Genomic DNA, 16,581 nt, shown 5'->3' with positions numbered 1-16,581 from the left:
TCACTAAGGATCCCCATATCCCGACCCCAGTCCCACGGCGTGTCGTGTTGCGAGATTCCCACGTGTTTGCTCACTCACACGTGTGTGTGTTGCCCTGTGTTGCGGGACGGTATAGCCTTGCGCGCTAGCGTCAGCAAAGTATACAAGATCGGACTGAGTAGCCATCCAAATCATTAGGTTTTTAGATACTTATTCGTCTTCTTGCTTTACTTTCAACCCTCTTTTTTTTTTTCTTTGGCCCTTTTTTGCTTGTTGTTTCTCTCTTTTCTCTTGTTGCTCTTTATGCCTCGTTGTTTTCTTTCTTCCGTTGTTTGTTCCTTGATGTTTCTTTTGTTTTTTCCATTTCTCATGATTTGTTTTGGTTATCGGTTTTCGTCTAATCTTTTGTTGTTTCTGGTTCTCACACTTTCTTTTGTTTCTCGGTTCATTAATTTGGGCCAAAAGATTGCTTATCTTTTCTTTTTAGGGTTTCTTTTGATTCATAGGATTCGTATAGGAATTGTGTAGGATTTAGATTATATAGAAATTTTTTCTACACTAGCTTTTGATTCATAGGAATATATCCTATAGGAACTAATCATGTAGAAATCTTATAGTGCAAATCCTATAGGAATAAAACGTTAGATCATACCTCATGGAAAATTTACTTTGACACGATCAAACACATCTCATCTTCTACAGGATTCAACTAGCCATGCCATCTTAATCATATTTTTGTCCTATTTCTTTGATATTCCTATCCTACGAATCAAAGAAGCCCTTATTAAATTTCCTTTGATTTGATTTTTTTTTGGTTGGTTGAGTATTTGATTTGAAGGCAGCACTCCAGCTGATTTGTCGAAGAAAACAAATAGTTTTGCAGCTCGTGCCATAGCGTCCATCTGGACCGTCCATCGCAGATCGAACGGTGCAGCTCAGAGCTACTCGCCCATCGGCGATAACGCCGTCGCGCAACCGCACGACAGGAGCTACGGCGAGATGCTTCGATTCGCCCGACCGGTCGCCACGGCGGCGGCGGCGGCGCTGCTTCTCTCGCCGGCGCCGCCGCTCCGCCTCCCCCGCCGCTTCCTCTCCCTCACCGCGACCCCCTACCCACTCTACTACGACCTCCTCGTCCACCGCCCCGCCAAAACCGCCAAATCCACCCCCTCCGACGCCGATGCCGCCGTCCCCCGCCCACCGCCGCCCTCCGCCGAGGACGCCGAGGACCAACCTCCCGCCCTCGACCGCGCGCAGCGGCGGTACCTCCGGAAGCGCCGCAGCCGGCAGCTCCCGGACCCGGACGCCACCACGGGCACCAAGCCCACCACCACGTCGGAGATGGTGGAGCTGCGGCCGGAGGTGGTCGACTTCCCGCGCCTGCACGCGCGCGAGGAGGCGCTCTACTTCCACGACGCCTTCGCCATGCCCTGGGAGAAAGACAAGCACTACCGCATGCTCTACCGCCTCGAGAAGAAGTACTTCCCGGACCAGTCCCTCGACAAAGCCTTCGTCGCCGCCGATGCCGCCGCGCCGCCCTCCGGCGCCGCCGACCACGACAAGGGGCTCGTCTTCTTCGAGGAAGAGAACGTGGAGGTCGGCAAGAAGGAAGGGGGAGGGGACAAGGGGGAGGTGCTGGAGAGGAAGGTGGAGGAGTTCTTCAAGTCCTTGAAGAAAGGACCTGCGGCTGGAGAGGCCGACGCTTCGACGGCCAAGAAGAAGACCACGGGGTCAGGCGGCGAGCCGAGGCAGGTGAGGCGAAATGCAGGAGGGGAAGACGACTGGCCGCGGCCACACCTCGCGAGCAGGAGGACGGAGCTGCCGCCTCGATGGGACGGACCAACCGGGACTGTCGTGCTCGTCGACAAGCCCAAAGGTGCTGTTTTTTTCCTTACACTTTGAATAATGGTCTCATGGGAAGGCATTTCGGTAATACTTATATCAGTACTAGATTGTAGTATGTGGGCTAGCGCTGGCAATTTTGTTAGGTGTGTGATATGCTAAAGAAGACACTAATTATCAGCGCAAACCACCATGCCAAATTTTATACCTGCATCAGTACTAGATTGTAGTATATGGGATAGCAGTGGCAATGTTGTTAGGTGTGTGATATGCTAAAGAAGAAACTAATTATCAGTGCAATTATGCATACCACCATGCCAAAATTTCTGCATTGCGTGCTCTAATGCTTGCTTGGGAACTTTCTTCGAATTGGTGGCTATAGTGCAGAATGGGTCGATTTTGGTGGATTTGGTGTATTTGAATTCAGATGTAGATGTGCCACTGCAGCTTCATGAACAGTTCCGAAATGCCGTTCTAATCCGGAGATCTACAGTTCATGCTTTCTGTAGTTTAGCCTTTAGATTTGGCATTTTGAGTTAGGAAATCTGAATACCTTACACATGGTTGGTATCATAACCACACCTTTTCTGGTAATGATGTAAGCTGAACTTGTCTTTCTACTAACTCAGGTTGGACTTCATTTACTGTTTGTGGAAAACTGCGGCGATTAGTGAAAGTGCAAAAGGTGACTCTTATAGTCTTCATGGTGCATTAATGTGGTTTTTGCTCCACAGATGAGTTTAAGGTACCTATGGTTGCAGGTTGGGCATGCGGGTACTCTGGATCCTATGGCAACAGGATTGTTGATTGTTTGTGTGGGCAAAGCAACCAAAGTTGTTGATAGGTACTGCTTTATCTTCTCATTTCGGGGAAATTGTGATGGTTACTGGAACATTGTTCCTTTCAATTACCCTATGTCAGTTTCATGTCGTTCTAGATTATTATGACTTGGAATAATATCATCCACATTCTGAAAGACATTGCAGTCGTCTCTCCTGCACTAGCATTTGTCAACTTATAGCCTATTTCCTGACCGAATATTTTCATGATTTTGAAGATACCAAGGAATGGTTAAAGGCTATAGTGGTGTTTTCCGACTTGGAGAAGCGACATCTACCTGGGATGCAGATTCACCAGTATATATCTTATCTTTTCAATGATGTACAGAACATTCTTCTAATCAAGGATCTGTCAAATGGATCTACTTTTGAATTATTTTATATGTGGAAGCATAATAGGATACCTACCTGTTAGATGCATAATTAGTTATTCAACTGAAGGATCATTTAATGTTACCACCAATATGAAATGTGCATGAAATTTTCTGAAAAAAAATCTGATTACCTTATTGACTGATATGATAAATGTCTCATTCAATGGCTGTAGGTTAACTCTATTCGAATTTATGTATCCTCTGAATTGTGCTCATTTGGTATATACGATGTCTGAGAAATCACACTGTGTTTATAAGACCAAGTTACAACAAATATGAGGTTTAAGGTGCAAACCACCATTTGGTGTAATCATGGAACTCGGTTAGTTGAGGCACCAAATCAACATGAGTAATTCCATAAAAATATACATCTACTTCTCAACTTACTCTACATGTAAATCTTTGGGTGCAAATTCATATCGTGTTCGTACCATAACTGTGAAAATTGTGACAGATGGCCAATCAAACAGAAAAGGCAGTGAGCATATCTTTCTTTTGTTTATTTTAATATATCGTGAGTTTGGTGTATATTTTAATATAAATTGTTTTCATTTGATTTTATTTGGTGCTGAATGAAGCCCGGTTATAATATTTCTCCCTAAAGGTTTGCACCTGATATGTTGTAATTAAGATCTTAATAAATGTTGAATATCTCGCTAGATCACTTTTTATTTGGGGATATCTATTTGTTTTTTGTCTCTCAATCCTAGCTACCTACTGAAAACTGTTTATGTGCACATCGACTTGATTAAATCACATTTGTTTTAGTTTATATGTGGCAATTATGCCTAACCGTAGAAATATACAATTTATGACCAGGTTATTCAGAGGGAATCATGGGAACACATCAAAGATGAAGATATTAGAAAGGCAGCAGCATCATTCATGGGTGAAATATGGCAAGTTCCTCCGATGTTTTCTGCCATTAAGGTACATGGTATACTTGTATATGCTGAAGCCATTGTCTATTCCTTGTAGTTTATGTGATACTGTTGCTAGTTTTGGACTTCCTAACTTTCTATTATGTACGGATGAATATCTTCAAACCTAGGATGATCTGGACAACATGCCACACTTCTCTCTAGCTAAAAGTCTAGACGGATATAATTCTATTTTTATAAAAAAGAAGGAAGGGTATCGAAATATGGGATGCCTCTTTTTTCCCTAGCCAGCCTATCATTCCGTGGCTACAGCAAATAATGACATGAAGTTGTACTTGGATATGGTTTCTGACCCTTGGCTAGCCATTTGCACACTTGTGATTGCATTATCATGTCACGGAAATATAGAACTGTCAATATATTCCATACTCTAGGCCTGGAAAGAGGATGCTGAATAATCATTTAATATTTTGTAAAATAATAGAAAGCTATGTTCCTAAACAAAATTACTTGAGATTCGTCTCTCTTCAATGTGAGTTTTTCCTACCAACCATAATATAATAGGCTCATAGCTTGTGTTTTTGTTGCAATTGATCATCGGTGTCAGGTTGGTGGTGAAAAAATGTATGACAAAGCAAGGAGAGGTGAAACGGTAGAGCTTTCACCTAGACGTATATCCATATATAAATTTGATATTGAGCGCAGTCTAGAAGACAGGTATTCTTCCTTCCTCTACCAAGAACTCCAAGGATAATACAGATCCATATCAGTGTCTCATACCATGTTTGACTTCCCTTAAAAATCAATTTTTTTTGCATATCTACAGGCAAAATTTGATATTTCGAGTTACTTGCTCGAAAGGAACATACATTCGGTCCCTCTGTGCAGACTTGGGAAAAGCGCTTCGAAGGTCTGAGTCATTATTCTTGTAGTAGGTTATTTTTGCATGTGCACATCTTCCTTTTTTGCATAACACGATTTAACCGAATAAAAGGGTCTGTCATATTTGCCTCTTGATTTCCTTAGAAAGAAGAATGTGTTATTAGATGTGTTTTCTTAAATACCCTGGTATCATCTTACTAGGTTAGCATATGAGGATAGAATTTCATGTGCTACTAGTTTTTGCAGTTCTGCTTCTGCATGTCATTGGTCTGGGTGAAAAAGTTCTGAAGTTAGCTACTGTAGTTGACTAGTGTCTGGCACTGTTTCAACTTTGCGGTGATATCCTGAAGGTCTATTTCGTTGTGTTTTTTCCTAAATGCAGTCAATGATTCACTTTATCTTTCAAATGAGATTTGGAGTAATCGCAATTTCTGTTTGGCATTAGATTTACAGTCCTTGAATATCTCCATTTCTTTTCTGCTGATACACTGCAATGACTAAATCCAATATATGCATTTGCCTGCAGCTGTGCTCATTTAACTGCGCTGCGGAGAGACTCGATTGGTAAGCTACTGTCCTGTGATGGTCAATTGGATCTACTCCAAAGTTTCCATAGTTGTTGATCAATTATATATGAGGATTATGTCACTGTTTTCATGCTTGCTCAACAGGTGACTATTCGGTCAATGACGCTTGGAACTTCGATGAACTAGAGGAACAAATTACCAAGGGATATTTATGAGAATCAGACAGTTAGCCATGCCATTTTGAAGACTGCAATCAAGACCCACCGTTTCCAGCCATGTGGTTGGCTGAGCCCTAAGGCGCGGATACAATGGTACAACCTGCATGAACCTGTGTGATCTGGGATTTTGGACGTCTGATGTCTCCATGGAATCAAGAGATTCATTTGCTAACCCTGAACGCTGTAGGCTGTCACGGTTCAGTGTTTTGCACAATTATAAGGAACACTATATCCTGCCTGTGGCAAATTTTGATATTGAATTTACGTCACAATTTTTTGATCGAATTGAGTTTATTATACTTGCATTTTATTGTTTTATGAACTTGTTCGATACTTCTTTTCTGTTGAGACATGACATCATATGTTCTTGTATTGACATCATATGTGTCAATTACCACCAACGCTTAGCTTAAATGATCAAGATTGGTCAGTCAGATATCAAGATTGTAGTTGTACATGTGCCAAAGGTGAGGTTTAACGAAAATGACACAATAACTCTACATTCCAAAATCCCAAACAGTCCTAGTCAAGTGCTGAAATCAACCCCGGAGAATAGTATCATTCTTGAGCTATCGTTGTCATCAGCATCTGCTTCACGAACTCGACTCTTTGCAGCCTTTCCTCGAGATCCTGCCTTGATGCATCATCCATCACAACCGGATCCACCCTTAAAGCAGGAAGGAAACAGCATTGGGAGCAGTTAGTCATCATTGTTCATATTCAGGAGCATCTACCTTGCCCTCAAGCTCCAGCAATATCTGCACGATTCTCACCTTTGATCATTAAAGGAAGGTGGTGCATGATCCTTCTCCTTGGCATTGCCGGGCTCCGAATCGACAGGAGGTGGCGCGACAGTGCAGATGAACTGAGAGAGCAGAGGGTCAGGGGAATGGTCAGGGACTGGATTGCCCATGATGTACGAGGTTGTCTCGAAGTCATCGTCCTCTTCACATATCTCCTTGTCAGCGGCAGCTGCTCCTCTTGCCTTGGAAGAAGGCTTCCTCCTCTGTGCCAAATGCCAATGCCAATGAGCTGCAATGTGGTTTCCAAATTGCAATGTATGTTCATGACATTGATGGAAATCATCGTACCTTGAGTAGCTGTGTGTGCTGATCCCTGAAATGCTGGGCTGTGTCGGTCCCAAGGTTGTCGGCACAGATCGGGCACACCTGAGGAACAGCAGTTCTATCATCAAAGTGGAATAAAATGAACCAGAATCAAACCGATCATAGCCAACTTTCAGAACTGAAGATGTTGCTGAATGTTTTTCCTTACAGCATTTTTCATGTCAAAGCAGTGCTCCTCATGGAGGTGGTCACAGAGGAACGGAACCTCCACCTCAATGTAGCAGTAGGGGCAAGGGAAGTACTCCCACCACTCATCGTCTCCTGGATTTTTGTTTACAAAAGATATATGGATCAGTACCTCTGACAGGAAGAAATCAGTAAGTTCACAGCTGCATCTTTTTCAAACTGCATTTTGAATGGTATCTGAACTTTCAGGGTTTTTTTTTTTTTTTTTTTTTTTTTTGCTTTGTGAAGAAAGAAGGAAAGTCAGCCACAAAAGCTGTGAGCCAACTGGACAGGCAATATGCAGATAAGAGATTTTCCACACCAAATCTCTCTCTCTCTCTCAGTCATGTGATTCACACTGCAAACCTCAGTTGTCCCCCGAAAATCAAAAGGCTAATAATCTTCAGAAATAAATTTTGTTGAGTAATTTTTCCCTTCTGCGGAACTGATCTGGCGGAGTACACCACAAGATAGCATATGATGTATTCCTGAAAACACGAAAACACTGCCTTTGTTGCTCCTGCTTCTAATGGAAGCCAGAAAAAAGAATCCACCATAAACCTCCTACACAGTTCTTGACCCTATTAGCAATAGATCGAAATGCAAGCCGGTCCTGAGAACCCAATAACAAGGGCAGACATTAAAAGAAGGAATCAAAGCTTGACAGCAGAGAACACCCCAAGAACCAAAACAGAGTTTTTCGAAGATCCAACCAAACAGAGCTAACATTGGCCGGCCAAGGATTAAAACTTCTTTTGAAACATTCTCGAAAAAAAAAACTTCTTTTGAAACGGCATAGAACATAGGAAAAGATCACTGGGCAAGAAAAGCAAAAGTAGCAAGAAACTATCAACAGGGAAGCAAGAGGTGAAAAGAACAGAATGGCAAGAGTTCTTGCAGCAGAAACCTACCTGCGGGGGGCTGGTGGCGAGGGTGGCCATGGAGCCGGTGCTGCCTCCCTGTCGGCAGGAAGCCATTGTGAGCCTGCACCTCCATCTCCTCTTTCTCGCTCTAAGCCACTTCTCGGTACTCTCTTTCTCTCTCTAAACCGTCCTCCTGTTCACCTCAAGTCTTCAACAGCAGAAGAGAGAGAGGGGAGGTGGGCAGGTCAGTCTTCCACTCTTCCTTGATGGTCTCTCTGATGTATAAAGGTTGCCAGTAGCCTCCTCGCAACATTTATTTATGTGTAAAGTTTGCCAATGGCCTCCTTGCCTTTTTGGCCTGAGGAATATTCCTCGGAAGATGTCTTGGAGAAAAAAAGTTGATTAAAAAGGCACTTATAGTTATGGGGCGCCTGGTGAGAATGTTTAGTTTTCCGCAGGAAAACATGAACAAGTTGTGTATATCTGCAATCATCCTAATGAATTTGTCTTTGATATGATCCAACCTGTCCTAAATCCGTCTTTACTACTATATTATATTATATTTTATTCAAAGAAATGGCTCCATGTGCTTTGGAAATTTTATTGTATAATAGTATTGATCTCATGTACCTTGCTCTTATCCTGATGTTTCTGAAGTTTGGATTAGGCAAAACACTTTCACGAGGTTAATTTTTTGGCATTTGTCAGCACCTGCAGCAGCAGCACGTTGCCATGTACGGAACTCTGGCACAAAAAGATTATGGACAGAATATTTAATCGGGAAGTTGTTATGGATTAGCCATGCTTGATGTTCTCGTTGACCGATTATTGTACTCTTATTTAGTCGTTAAAATTCTCCTTTCTGTTTGCCTTTTTCTTTCTGCCTTTTGGACAATTATACCTTTTTTGGAAAACTTGGGAGCCAAGGACTTTCTTGGAAAACTTGGGAGCCAAGAACTTGCCAAGTCCAGCCGGAAAAGTGGCAAGAAAGAAAATCCAATGTGCATGCAGTGCTAGGACCAGAGAGCTTAGCCATTAAGGTTATTAAGTGGCAACAAGCCAACAAGTAAAAAACAATGTGAACACACTCATTTTGCAACAATAACAGCGAAAAAAATCCTATTTGACACTAACTTAAAATAAGCTTCCCTATTTGGCCATAGGAAAAAAATCTTCCTAGGTTGACATCTAAATTTGATTTCTTTCCTCCAGTGATGTTACCGTCCATGGCGTGACGTTTTCCGTGAGTCATATTTTTTGTGTGGACCAAAATACCTCCAACTCGACCGGTGAAACCACCCCTAATCAAACTCTACAGAATTCTTCTCTCTTGTCCCTTTCTCGAGCTCCACTTACACTAAACCCTAGGGGCGGCGTGGGCTTGGAGTGTCGATGGCAGGGTCAGGTAAGGGCGATGGACCGGGCCGATGCAGGTGGCAGCTCAGGCACGATCGTGACGGGCGGCGCAGGCACTGCGTTAGGTAATATAGGTTTACTCTTGTAGTATTTTTATTTTGTAACGAACTATACATGTTTGCTACTATTCCTATTGCTCATGTAGAAAACCACCAAAGAAAAAGATAAAGACCACAAAAGCAAATGAGTCAACCATCATGCATTATATGGATGAAGCGCCAACAAGGATGTGTTTTCCACCAAGGTTAGAAATTATAAATTTATACTCATGACTACATGAAAACTGACTTTGAATTCTAAGTAGCTTTTTTCTCACCTGAGCCAAAGCTTAGAAACTACTACGGAAAAAGGAAAACATGTAAACTCTAGTGTTGGATCATTAAAAAGTTAATTACAACAACTTCTTATTTTTAGATTATATTGAATTGAAACTTGTTTTGTATTCTAATTGCTTTCTTGTTGAACAATATCCAAAGCTTGGAAAATCGAATTGCAAAAAAGGGAAAAGGGAACAACTCTCGATGTGGAGGATCAAAGAGGTATTGTTTCCATTTTGTAGTTCACATGGTATGCATTGCCGCATTGGTTTCTCTTGTTTCAATTTATAATTGATGCTGCCATACATGCATGAGTGCAGATCAAGAGCTCAAGTCAACCTAAGCCTATTTGCATCGAGCTTCATGTGCCTAGTTAAAAAAAAAAACTAATGTTCATGTGAGGGTAAGAACAAAGAAGAAGAAGAAGAAAAGAGGTTGCTGAAATGATTCCTATGGCTCCATCTCCCCTCCCTCTCCCTCTCCATCTCCCTCTCCCCTCTAGTTGAGAGTCCTCTGTGAGAGCCGGGCCGCCCCCGAGCCCTCTCCAGCGGCGTCGCCGGTAGATTGGAGTAGGGCACGAGATCGATTGGACCATATATGCATCCTCAGAAGGTGGCTCTTCCTCCTCGAGCTCCGGCGGCCGGAGACGGTGAGCTCCCCCACCTCAGGGATCTCCGCTAATAATAAGGAACAACTTAGCTCCCGCTGCTTCGAGATTCGAGTTGCTCTGCTGCTCTGTTTTGCTCCTCTGGCCGGCCATGGAGTTGAGGGGATGAGGGGGCGGATGCTAGCTCGACGGAATCTGGAGACAGATGGGTGTCGTCTTCTACCCTGGCACTTCGACGCGGCGCTAGGCAATCATCGCTGGGGATCTTCCCTATGCTCCTGAGGTGGGAGACGGTGAAGATCTCCGGAGCTGCGAGGCCCCCCTTCAATAAGCGTCTCTGCCTCTTCTGCAATGGAGGCCAACCAACTCCGCTGCTCCTCTCTGCCGGCCCCGATGGCGAGGGATGGGAGCGTGTGTGTGCTGGTCTGGTGGCCATGCGGAGGTGGCGCCCTTGGAGTTTTCCTTGCACGGAAGTGGAACACACGGCGGCCGTCGTAATCGCTGTGATCTTCGGCCGTAATGGCGGCCCGTTCTCAACCTCCTGTGCGGAGGCCCCTTGGATCCGTCGTCGGAGCTCGCCACACTCAGGAAGCCAAGTGGTGTGTCCCCGGTGCGCTAGGTGTAGCCGGCGGCTGGATCCTCTCGCCGGAGAAGAGCATGCGAGAAACCTCCTATTTGATCTCGACCAAAAAGCCTGGAGGTATGGTGGTGGAGCGCCCACCGTCCTTGATTGCGTTTTCCTATCTTCTTTCAGGGTGTTTTTTACAAAAAAAAGAGGCCTTATCTTCAAATATTAGGTTCATTAGAGCAAGTGATGTAAAGGGCCTCTTTGTAAATTTGTACCTGCCACGTGTTCGAATATAACTCCTCTAGGGTCTTCCAGACCCCTCTACTGTTAAAAAAATGATTCCTATGTTGCCACTCATACCCAGCAATGGGCACAAGAAGCAAAAAAAATAACCTGCTAGCCCTACAATAAACACGACTGCACAAGAAGGCTCGGCTTCTGAATCTCATGCCTTCTCTCCATGTCGTGGGTATGTACTTTTGGAAAATCCTCTTTGGCTAATAGGTGTAGATGGACCTGTTATATAATTTTTTTTTTAAAATATCCAAAAATTCTGAAAAAAATTTATAGGTGTACATATTGACATTATATGTTCCCATAGTAAGTTTGGCAAAGAAATAACATTTTCTATGGGCTCTGCTAAAAAGACAATTTTCAATGATCTAAAATAGCTTTTCATGTGACATGTTTTTATCTTTTTTACATAGATCACCCAAAATGTATTTTTTCCACAAACCTTTGTGAGTGAACATAGAATATCCAGATGAACACCGAAGACTTCTTTCAGAACTTTTTGAAATTTGATTAAACTTAAAATACATTATTTCATAATAGGTGCATTTAGACCTATGAGTCAAAACACCATGCTCCATACTTTTGTTCTATGTTCATGTGATGTATGTGGACCTGACCATATGAATATGAACCCGTATGTGTTGAATATTGACTAGTAATGATGTATGTAGTGAATGTGAACTTTTATGTGGTGTGTGTGTGTGAACCTGCAGCTTATTGCACCTGTAGATGCTATGTTATGCACTCTCTATGTATATTTGAACTGTGTGTAGGGATATGGCATCAAATTACATGGAGGTTCTTCCCATTTTTTAAAATTTTAACATACAAATCTGGTTATAGTTTTTGAATGAAGTGGTTGCATGTGATTACATAGGCATGGAACATAATTCCATAACCAAAAGCTTCATGCTGGACTTGTATTACATACATGTGAGCAGGAGGCATGAAAAGCAAGCTCAATTGTAAGACATGAGTTGTCATACTGTTTTCAGGTATATCTGAGCTCACTGATACGGTCCCCATTTTATCAAATGTGTTACAACTTACAACACTAATAGATAAATTTTGTGTCACATTATTTATTAGGGGCAAAAGAGTCTTTTCAACTTTTATTTAACACTGATAGTCCGCAAAATGAACTAGAATATCATATAAGGAAATAAATTTAGAAAAAGTGTCAAGATGGAAAGAAATTTTTACCAGAGCCAAACAGAGAGGGTGATTTTAAGGTAGTATCAAATAAAAGAAATGTCACAAACTAATTAGCAGGATAGTAAGTAGTAGTATGCATTTGGAGTGTGGCGTTTTGAAAGCTGAGCTATATGTAGCTCTTTATTTTTAAATACTCAATTAAAAAATCTGAAACTAAATTCTAGAGGTAACCAATGATGTATGCTACAATGCTACAATGGTGCAAAATCTCAATGCAAACTGATTTGTATTCTAGGCTACACAAAATTGACAGAATCTGGAAAACAAATTATAGTCTTAAAATGTGATAGAATTTCTATCTCCTATTCTATAAGGATCATCTAGAAAGCAGAGAGCTTTTGGTTCCATTCAAATAGAAAAGCTGACATAGATGTTAAGTGGTGGGAATATCCATAAAGGAGCCGAATGAAATAAAAATTTCATGTTCGGTTTTGAATTAGAGACGTTAAAAATAATAAATCAACGTCGACTATAACCCCTAGCCTTCCAAGCTAACGATGCGGGTTCGATTCCCACTACCCGCTCCATTCTCTATAAAAGGAGTATTCCTTTTGTCTAGACATGGTAAAGGCCCGTATTCAACCTTTTTTGTACTATTCGCTATCAAATTTGTCAGAATTTGCTATTTTTGTGTAGCCTAGAATATAAAGTAGTTTGTACTGAGAAATTTACACCATTGTAGTATACATCATTGACTGTCTAAAAAAATTTAATTTGAATTTTTTAAATTTTAGAATATAAATTATAATTATTTAAAAATAAAGGGCTACGTATAGTTCGCCTCCGTTTAAAGTTTTTCCTATGAACTTGCCACGAATGGACCAAGACTTGTGACGTAAAAAAAGAATCAGGCCTATTTGATTAAAAGATATATCGTGTGTGCTGTCTGATTTGTACGATTGAGTCATGTCGAATCATACAAGATTAAACTTGAACTTGTGCAGAATGAGTTCATTCAATTTGAGCATTGAAGAGGGCTTCGACTGCTCTGAGTGGTGATCTTCCAACACTGTTCGAGGTCAAGACAAGAAACCCGTACAGGCTCCCTCTTCCTCCCAGATTCTTCTGTGGAGTGAAACAGTGGGCAAGGGAGTGTGCTGCAGTATCTTTCATGGTCAGCAGAGATCAGACCTGCTGAAAGCGTTTGTGTGGAAACCACCTCGTGGCCACCATTCATCCTCTCTCTCTCTCTCTGGCTCTGCACATTGCACAGAAAAGCAGAGTAGTTCTGGTCTCTGCCTCTTGTCACCGGTTACTCGGGGCCAGTGGAGTGATGCTCATCCATGTGCTCAGCTTTGATTCTCTTGGCAGCGTGCTGTGATGTGGGCTTCCCATTGAATCAGAGGTTTCGATCTCTCTTCTTCTCCATCTTTTCCGATGGAAACTTTTTTTAAAGTCTCTTCTTCTACACCTTTTAACAATCTGTTTGACAACCTTTTCTTTTTGTCCACCTTTTTTTAAAAGACTAGCCTAGCTGGTTGCCATGTCACTTCTTCACGAAACATGTAACCATTTTTGATAAACTGCTAAGCTAGTCGTTTCCGTTTTTCTTGTACCCCTCCGTCTCATGAGACATATCGAAGATTTGTCAAGATTTAAATATATCTATTATTATTTAGTGTCTACATACATTCAAATTTTGACATACCTTCAACATGTTTCGTGGAACGGAGGGAGTATCTCCGTCCGTGGTCGCTCCTCTCTCTCCCTCTTCCCCCTCCCTCCCCACCCCCCACTCAAGTTCCCCATCGAATCGCTATACATTGGTTGCGTTTCTTTGTGGACTTCGAATCCGCTGCCTTTCATGTCGGGGCCCTTATACACCTGAACCCACTGTCTTAAGCTATATGAAGGACGGTACTGAAGATACTCTAAGATGTCAAATATCTTGCGAACCTTGCTTACAAATAGGGCATTGGGCTGAGACCTTAGAGCATCTCCACTCGTCCCCCCGAACAGGCCCCCGGCGAGCATTTTTTACATTCGGACGGCGTAAATCGGCCCAGTCGCGCCCCCGGTTCCTCGTTTTCGTCCGGATTTGGCCCTTCATCCATCCGGCGAGCCCACGCCATCCCCGGTCCCCCGGGGCGCGCTCGGGGACTCCGGATGAAACTTTTTGGCGCGAAACGCCGTGTGGACCCGCGTAGTCGGCGACAGGAAAACCAAATCCTGTCGATTTTCCCTCCATTCCCTCCAATTTGCTTGCATATCCCCATTCTCTCCCGCCGAATTTCTCCATTCCCCTCGTCTTCCAGTTCCAGTTCCGGCGAGCGTCTTCTCCTCCACCACCGCTCTCCTCCTCATCTTCTCGTCCACCACAATGCCGCCGAAGGGGACGACGAGGAAGCCGCGGGCGAAGAAGGAGCGGCCGCCGGGCATGTCGAACGCAGAGTGGGCGGCGGACGAGAAACGGCGCGAGGTGGAAACAAGCTGCAGGGCGGAGAGGGTGAAAAAAGCCGCCGCTAAGAGGGCGGCGGCGGCCCAGGAGGAGCAAGCGAGGAAGATGAGCATCGCCTTCAGCGGCGGCGGCGGCTCCATGTTCCCCGGCCAATGGCCGACGCAAGGTACAAGCAGTTCCCCGTCGTCCTTCTCCCCTACGATGTACTCGCCGTCGCCGACTGCCATGTTCCAAGAGGGCGCCTACGTCCAACCGTCCAGGTTCACGCCGTCGCCGCCCGAGCTTGACAACGGCGGCAGCGGCGGCCAGTTCGAGGGCAGCTCGCCGGTCATGCGACGAGGGCCGCTCCCGTTCGGTGCGACGGCGGCGCCGAACGAAGAGGCGATCCACGAGATGATCACCTCCGGCTCCATGGCCGCTGCTGCGAGCCCGAGGTTCTTCATGGACGCCGCCGCGAGCCCGGGGTTCTTCACGCAAGAGGAGGCGGGCGACGGCAGGCGTGGCAGCCGCGCAAGGATCATGTGGAGGATGTTGCCGACGGAAGCCAAGCCGTCGAAGAACAAGAAGACGAAGAAGAAGGAGAGACAACTCAAGCCGCCGTCAACCTGTCGAAGGGGAAGAAGAAGAGGAAGAAGGAGTCGCCGCTCGCCGAACCGCGTATCAAATGGACGCCGAAGGAAGAGGAGTGCCTCGCCGAAGCTTGGATGGCCGTGTCCATGAACGGCATAATCGGAGCCAATCAGTCGTTCGACACGTATTGGCTTCGAGTGAAGCAGGCGTACGAGGAACGCAAACTCGTCGATCCCTACTTCAACAAGACGAACATGAACGTGTACCGGGGAGACAAGGCAATGGCCACCCATTGGGGGATCATGCAGACGGCGTGCAGCAAATGGCACGGCATACAGGAGGAGATCGAGAAAGTGCCGATCAACGGCCATGACTTGGAGCAAAAGGTATGCTCCGTCGACCACCGCATCACCGAGGTACATCGTCGTTAGCTGACCCGTTTCGCCGTGCTCTTTTTTCCCGGCTGCGCCGAGCTTTGGACATGTACACGGACGACACCGGCCTGCAGTTCAAGTTCCTCAACGTCTACGCCCGCCTCGAGAACTGCGAGAAGTGGAAGGAAACTCGTACGACCCTCTCGAAGAGCAAGACCGAGCAGTACAACCCCGACGCGCCGGCGGCTTGCGCGTCGGAAGGGCGCCCTGAACTCGGCCAGAAGAAGCTGAAAGAGCTCAAACGGACGGACAGTCCCGCCGACAGGATGCAGGCATCGATCGACAAGTGCTGGGCCGACTTGAGGTCGCACGCCGACGGGAGGAACGACAAGTTCGACGGTAGGTGGCGGGAGATGCTCGCCAACCAAGGCGTCCGGATCGCCCTGTCGAAGACGACGGCGGCGGCGAAGAAGAGGAACACAGACTTGGCGTTCCTGATGGGCGGCGGCGACATGGAACTGATGGACGAGGAGACGAGGAATTGGTACTAGGGCCACCGCAACGACATCCTCCGAGCCCCTCCGGCCAGTCCTTCGTCGTCTCCACCGGCTCCTACCTCGTCTACCTCACCATCTACCTCGTCGACAGCGTCTGCTTCGACGTCCACTGCCGTTGTTTCCACGTCGGCCGCCGCAGCTCGCTTCGCCACGCGTGTGAGGAACCTGGTCCGTCGGACACCGCCGTGCAGGCCGGGACTGCCGGACGAGCTCGTCTCCGTGTAATTTCCCTCCGATCACCGATCTGTGGCTGATCCTTTTGCTCCTTTTGCCGATCAACTGGACGTACTTGTAGCGCGGGACGGCGATTTGTTTGAATTTAAACTCTATCCGCCGAACTCCGGGTGGACGACTGGAAATACGGTACTCCCCACGACTTAATTTCGTCCAATCCGGCGGTTGTTTCGTCCGGATTTGGGCGTGGGGAGCGCCAACGAGTGAGGATGCTCTTAGGCCTAAGGCCTCGCTTGGTTCCATGTTTATTGGCCGGAAATAGACATAATAAATACGGACCGAGAGAGGTCACAATAAATTTCAGGGTGTAGGTTCGGAACGTCATTCCAAGCAT

The 16,581-nt window shown here is 45.1% G+C and overlaps 1 protein-coding gene and 1 pseudogene across 1 annotated transcript; one reads left to right on the top strand and one right to left on the bottom strand.

Moving 5' to 3' along the window:
* Positions 1–1,261: 1,261 nt before the first annotated feature.
* LOC124649252 (tRNA pseudouridine synthase B-like) lies at positions 1,262–5,820 on the top strand. The gene is made up of 9 exons (XM_047188902.1): positions 1,262–1,855; positions 2,451–2,506; positions 2,583–2,665; positions 2,879–2,957; positions 3,854–3,964; positions 4,523–4,632; positions 4,742–4,825; positions 5,324–5,361; positions 5,469–5,820. The coding sequence occupies exons 1-9, from the start codon at positions 1,321–1,323 to the stop codon at positions 5,537–5,539; spliced, it is 1,167 nt and encodes a 388-aa protein (XP_047044858.1). The 5' UTR covers positions 1,262–1,320; the 3' UTR covers positions 5,540–5,820.
* Positions 5,821–6,100: 280 nt separating this feature from the next.
* LOC124707176 lies at positions 6,101–7,830 on the bottom strand (annotated as a pseudogene).
* Positions 7,831–16,581: the final 8,751 nt, after the last annotated feature.

The sequence above is a fragment of the Lolium rigidum genome, chromosome 4 (genome assembly GCF_022539505.1).
Source record: "Lolium rigidum isolate FL_2022 chromosome 4, APGP_CSIRO_Lrig_0.1, whole genome shotgun sequence".
In the NCBI taxonomy this organism is placed as follows: Eukaryota; Viridiplantae; Streptophyta; class Magnoliopsida; order Poales; family Poaceae; genus Lolium; species Lolium rigidum.
Note: the sequence above shows the minus strand (reverse complement) of the source record. Positions and strands in the feature narration are given on the sequence as shown.

Excerpts from the sequence above, each read along its gene's own strand:
- LOC124649252 (XM_047188902.1), top strand. The coding sequence starts at position 1,321 with ATGGTGGAGCTGCGGCCGGAGGTGGTCGACTTCCCGCGCCTGCACGCG. Across the intron at positions 4,633-4,741 it reads GAGCGCAGTCTAGAAGACAG|GCAAAATTTGATATTTCGAG; the intron begins GTATTCTTCCTT and ends GCATATCTACAG. Across the intron at positions 4,826-5,323 it reads TTGGGAAAAGCGCTTCGAAG|CTGTGCTCATTTAACTGCGC; the intron begins GTCTGAGTCATT and ends ATTTGCCTGCAG.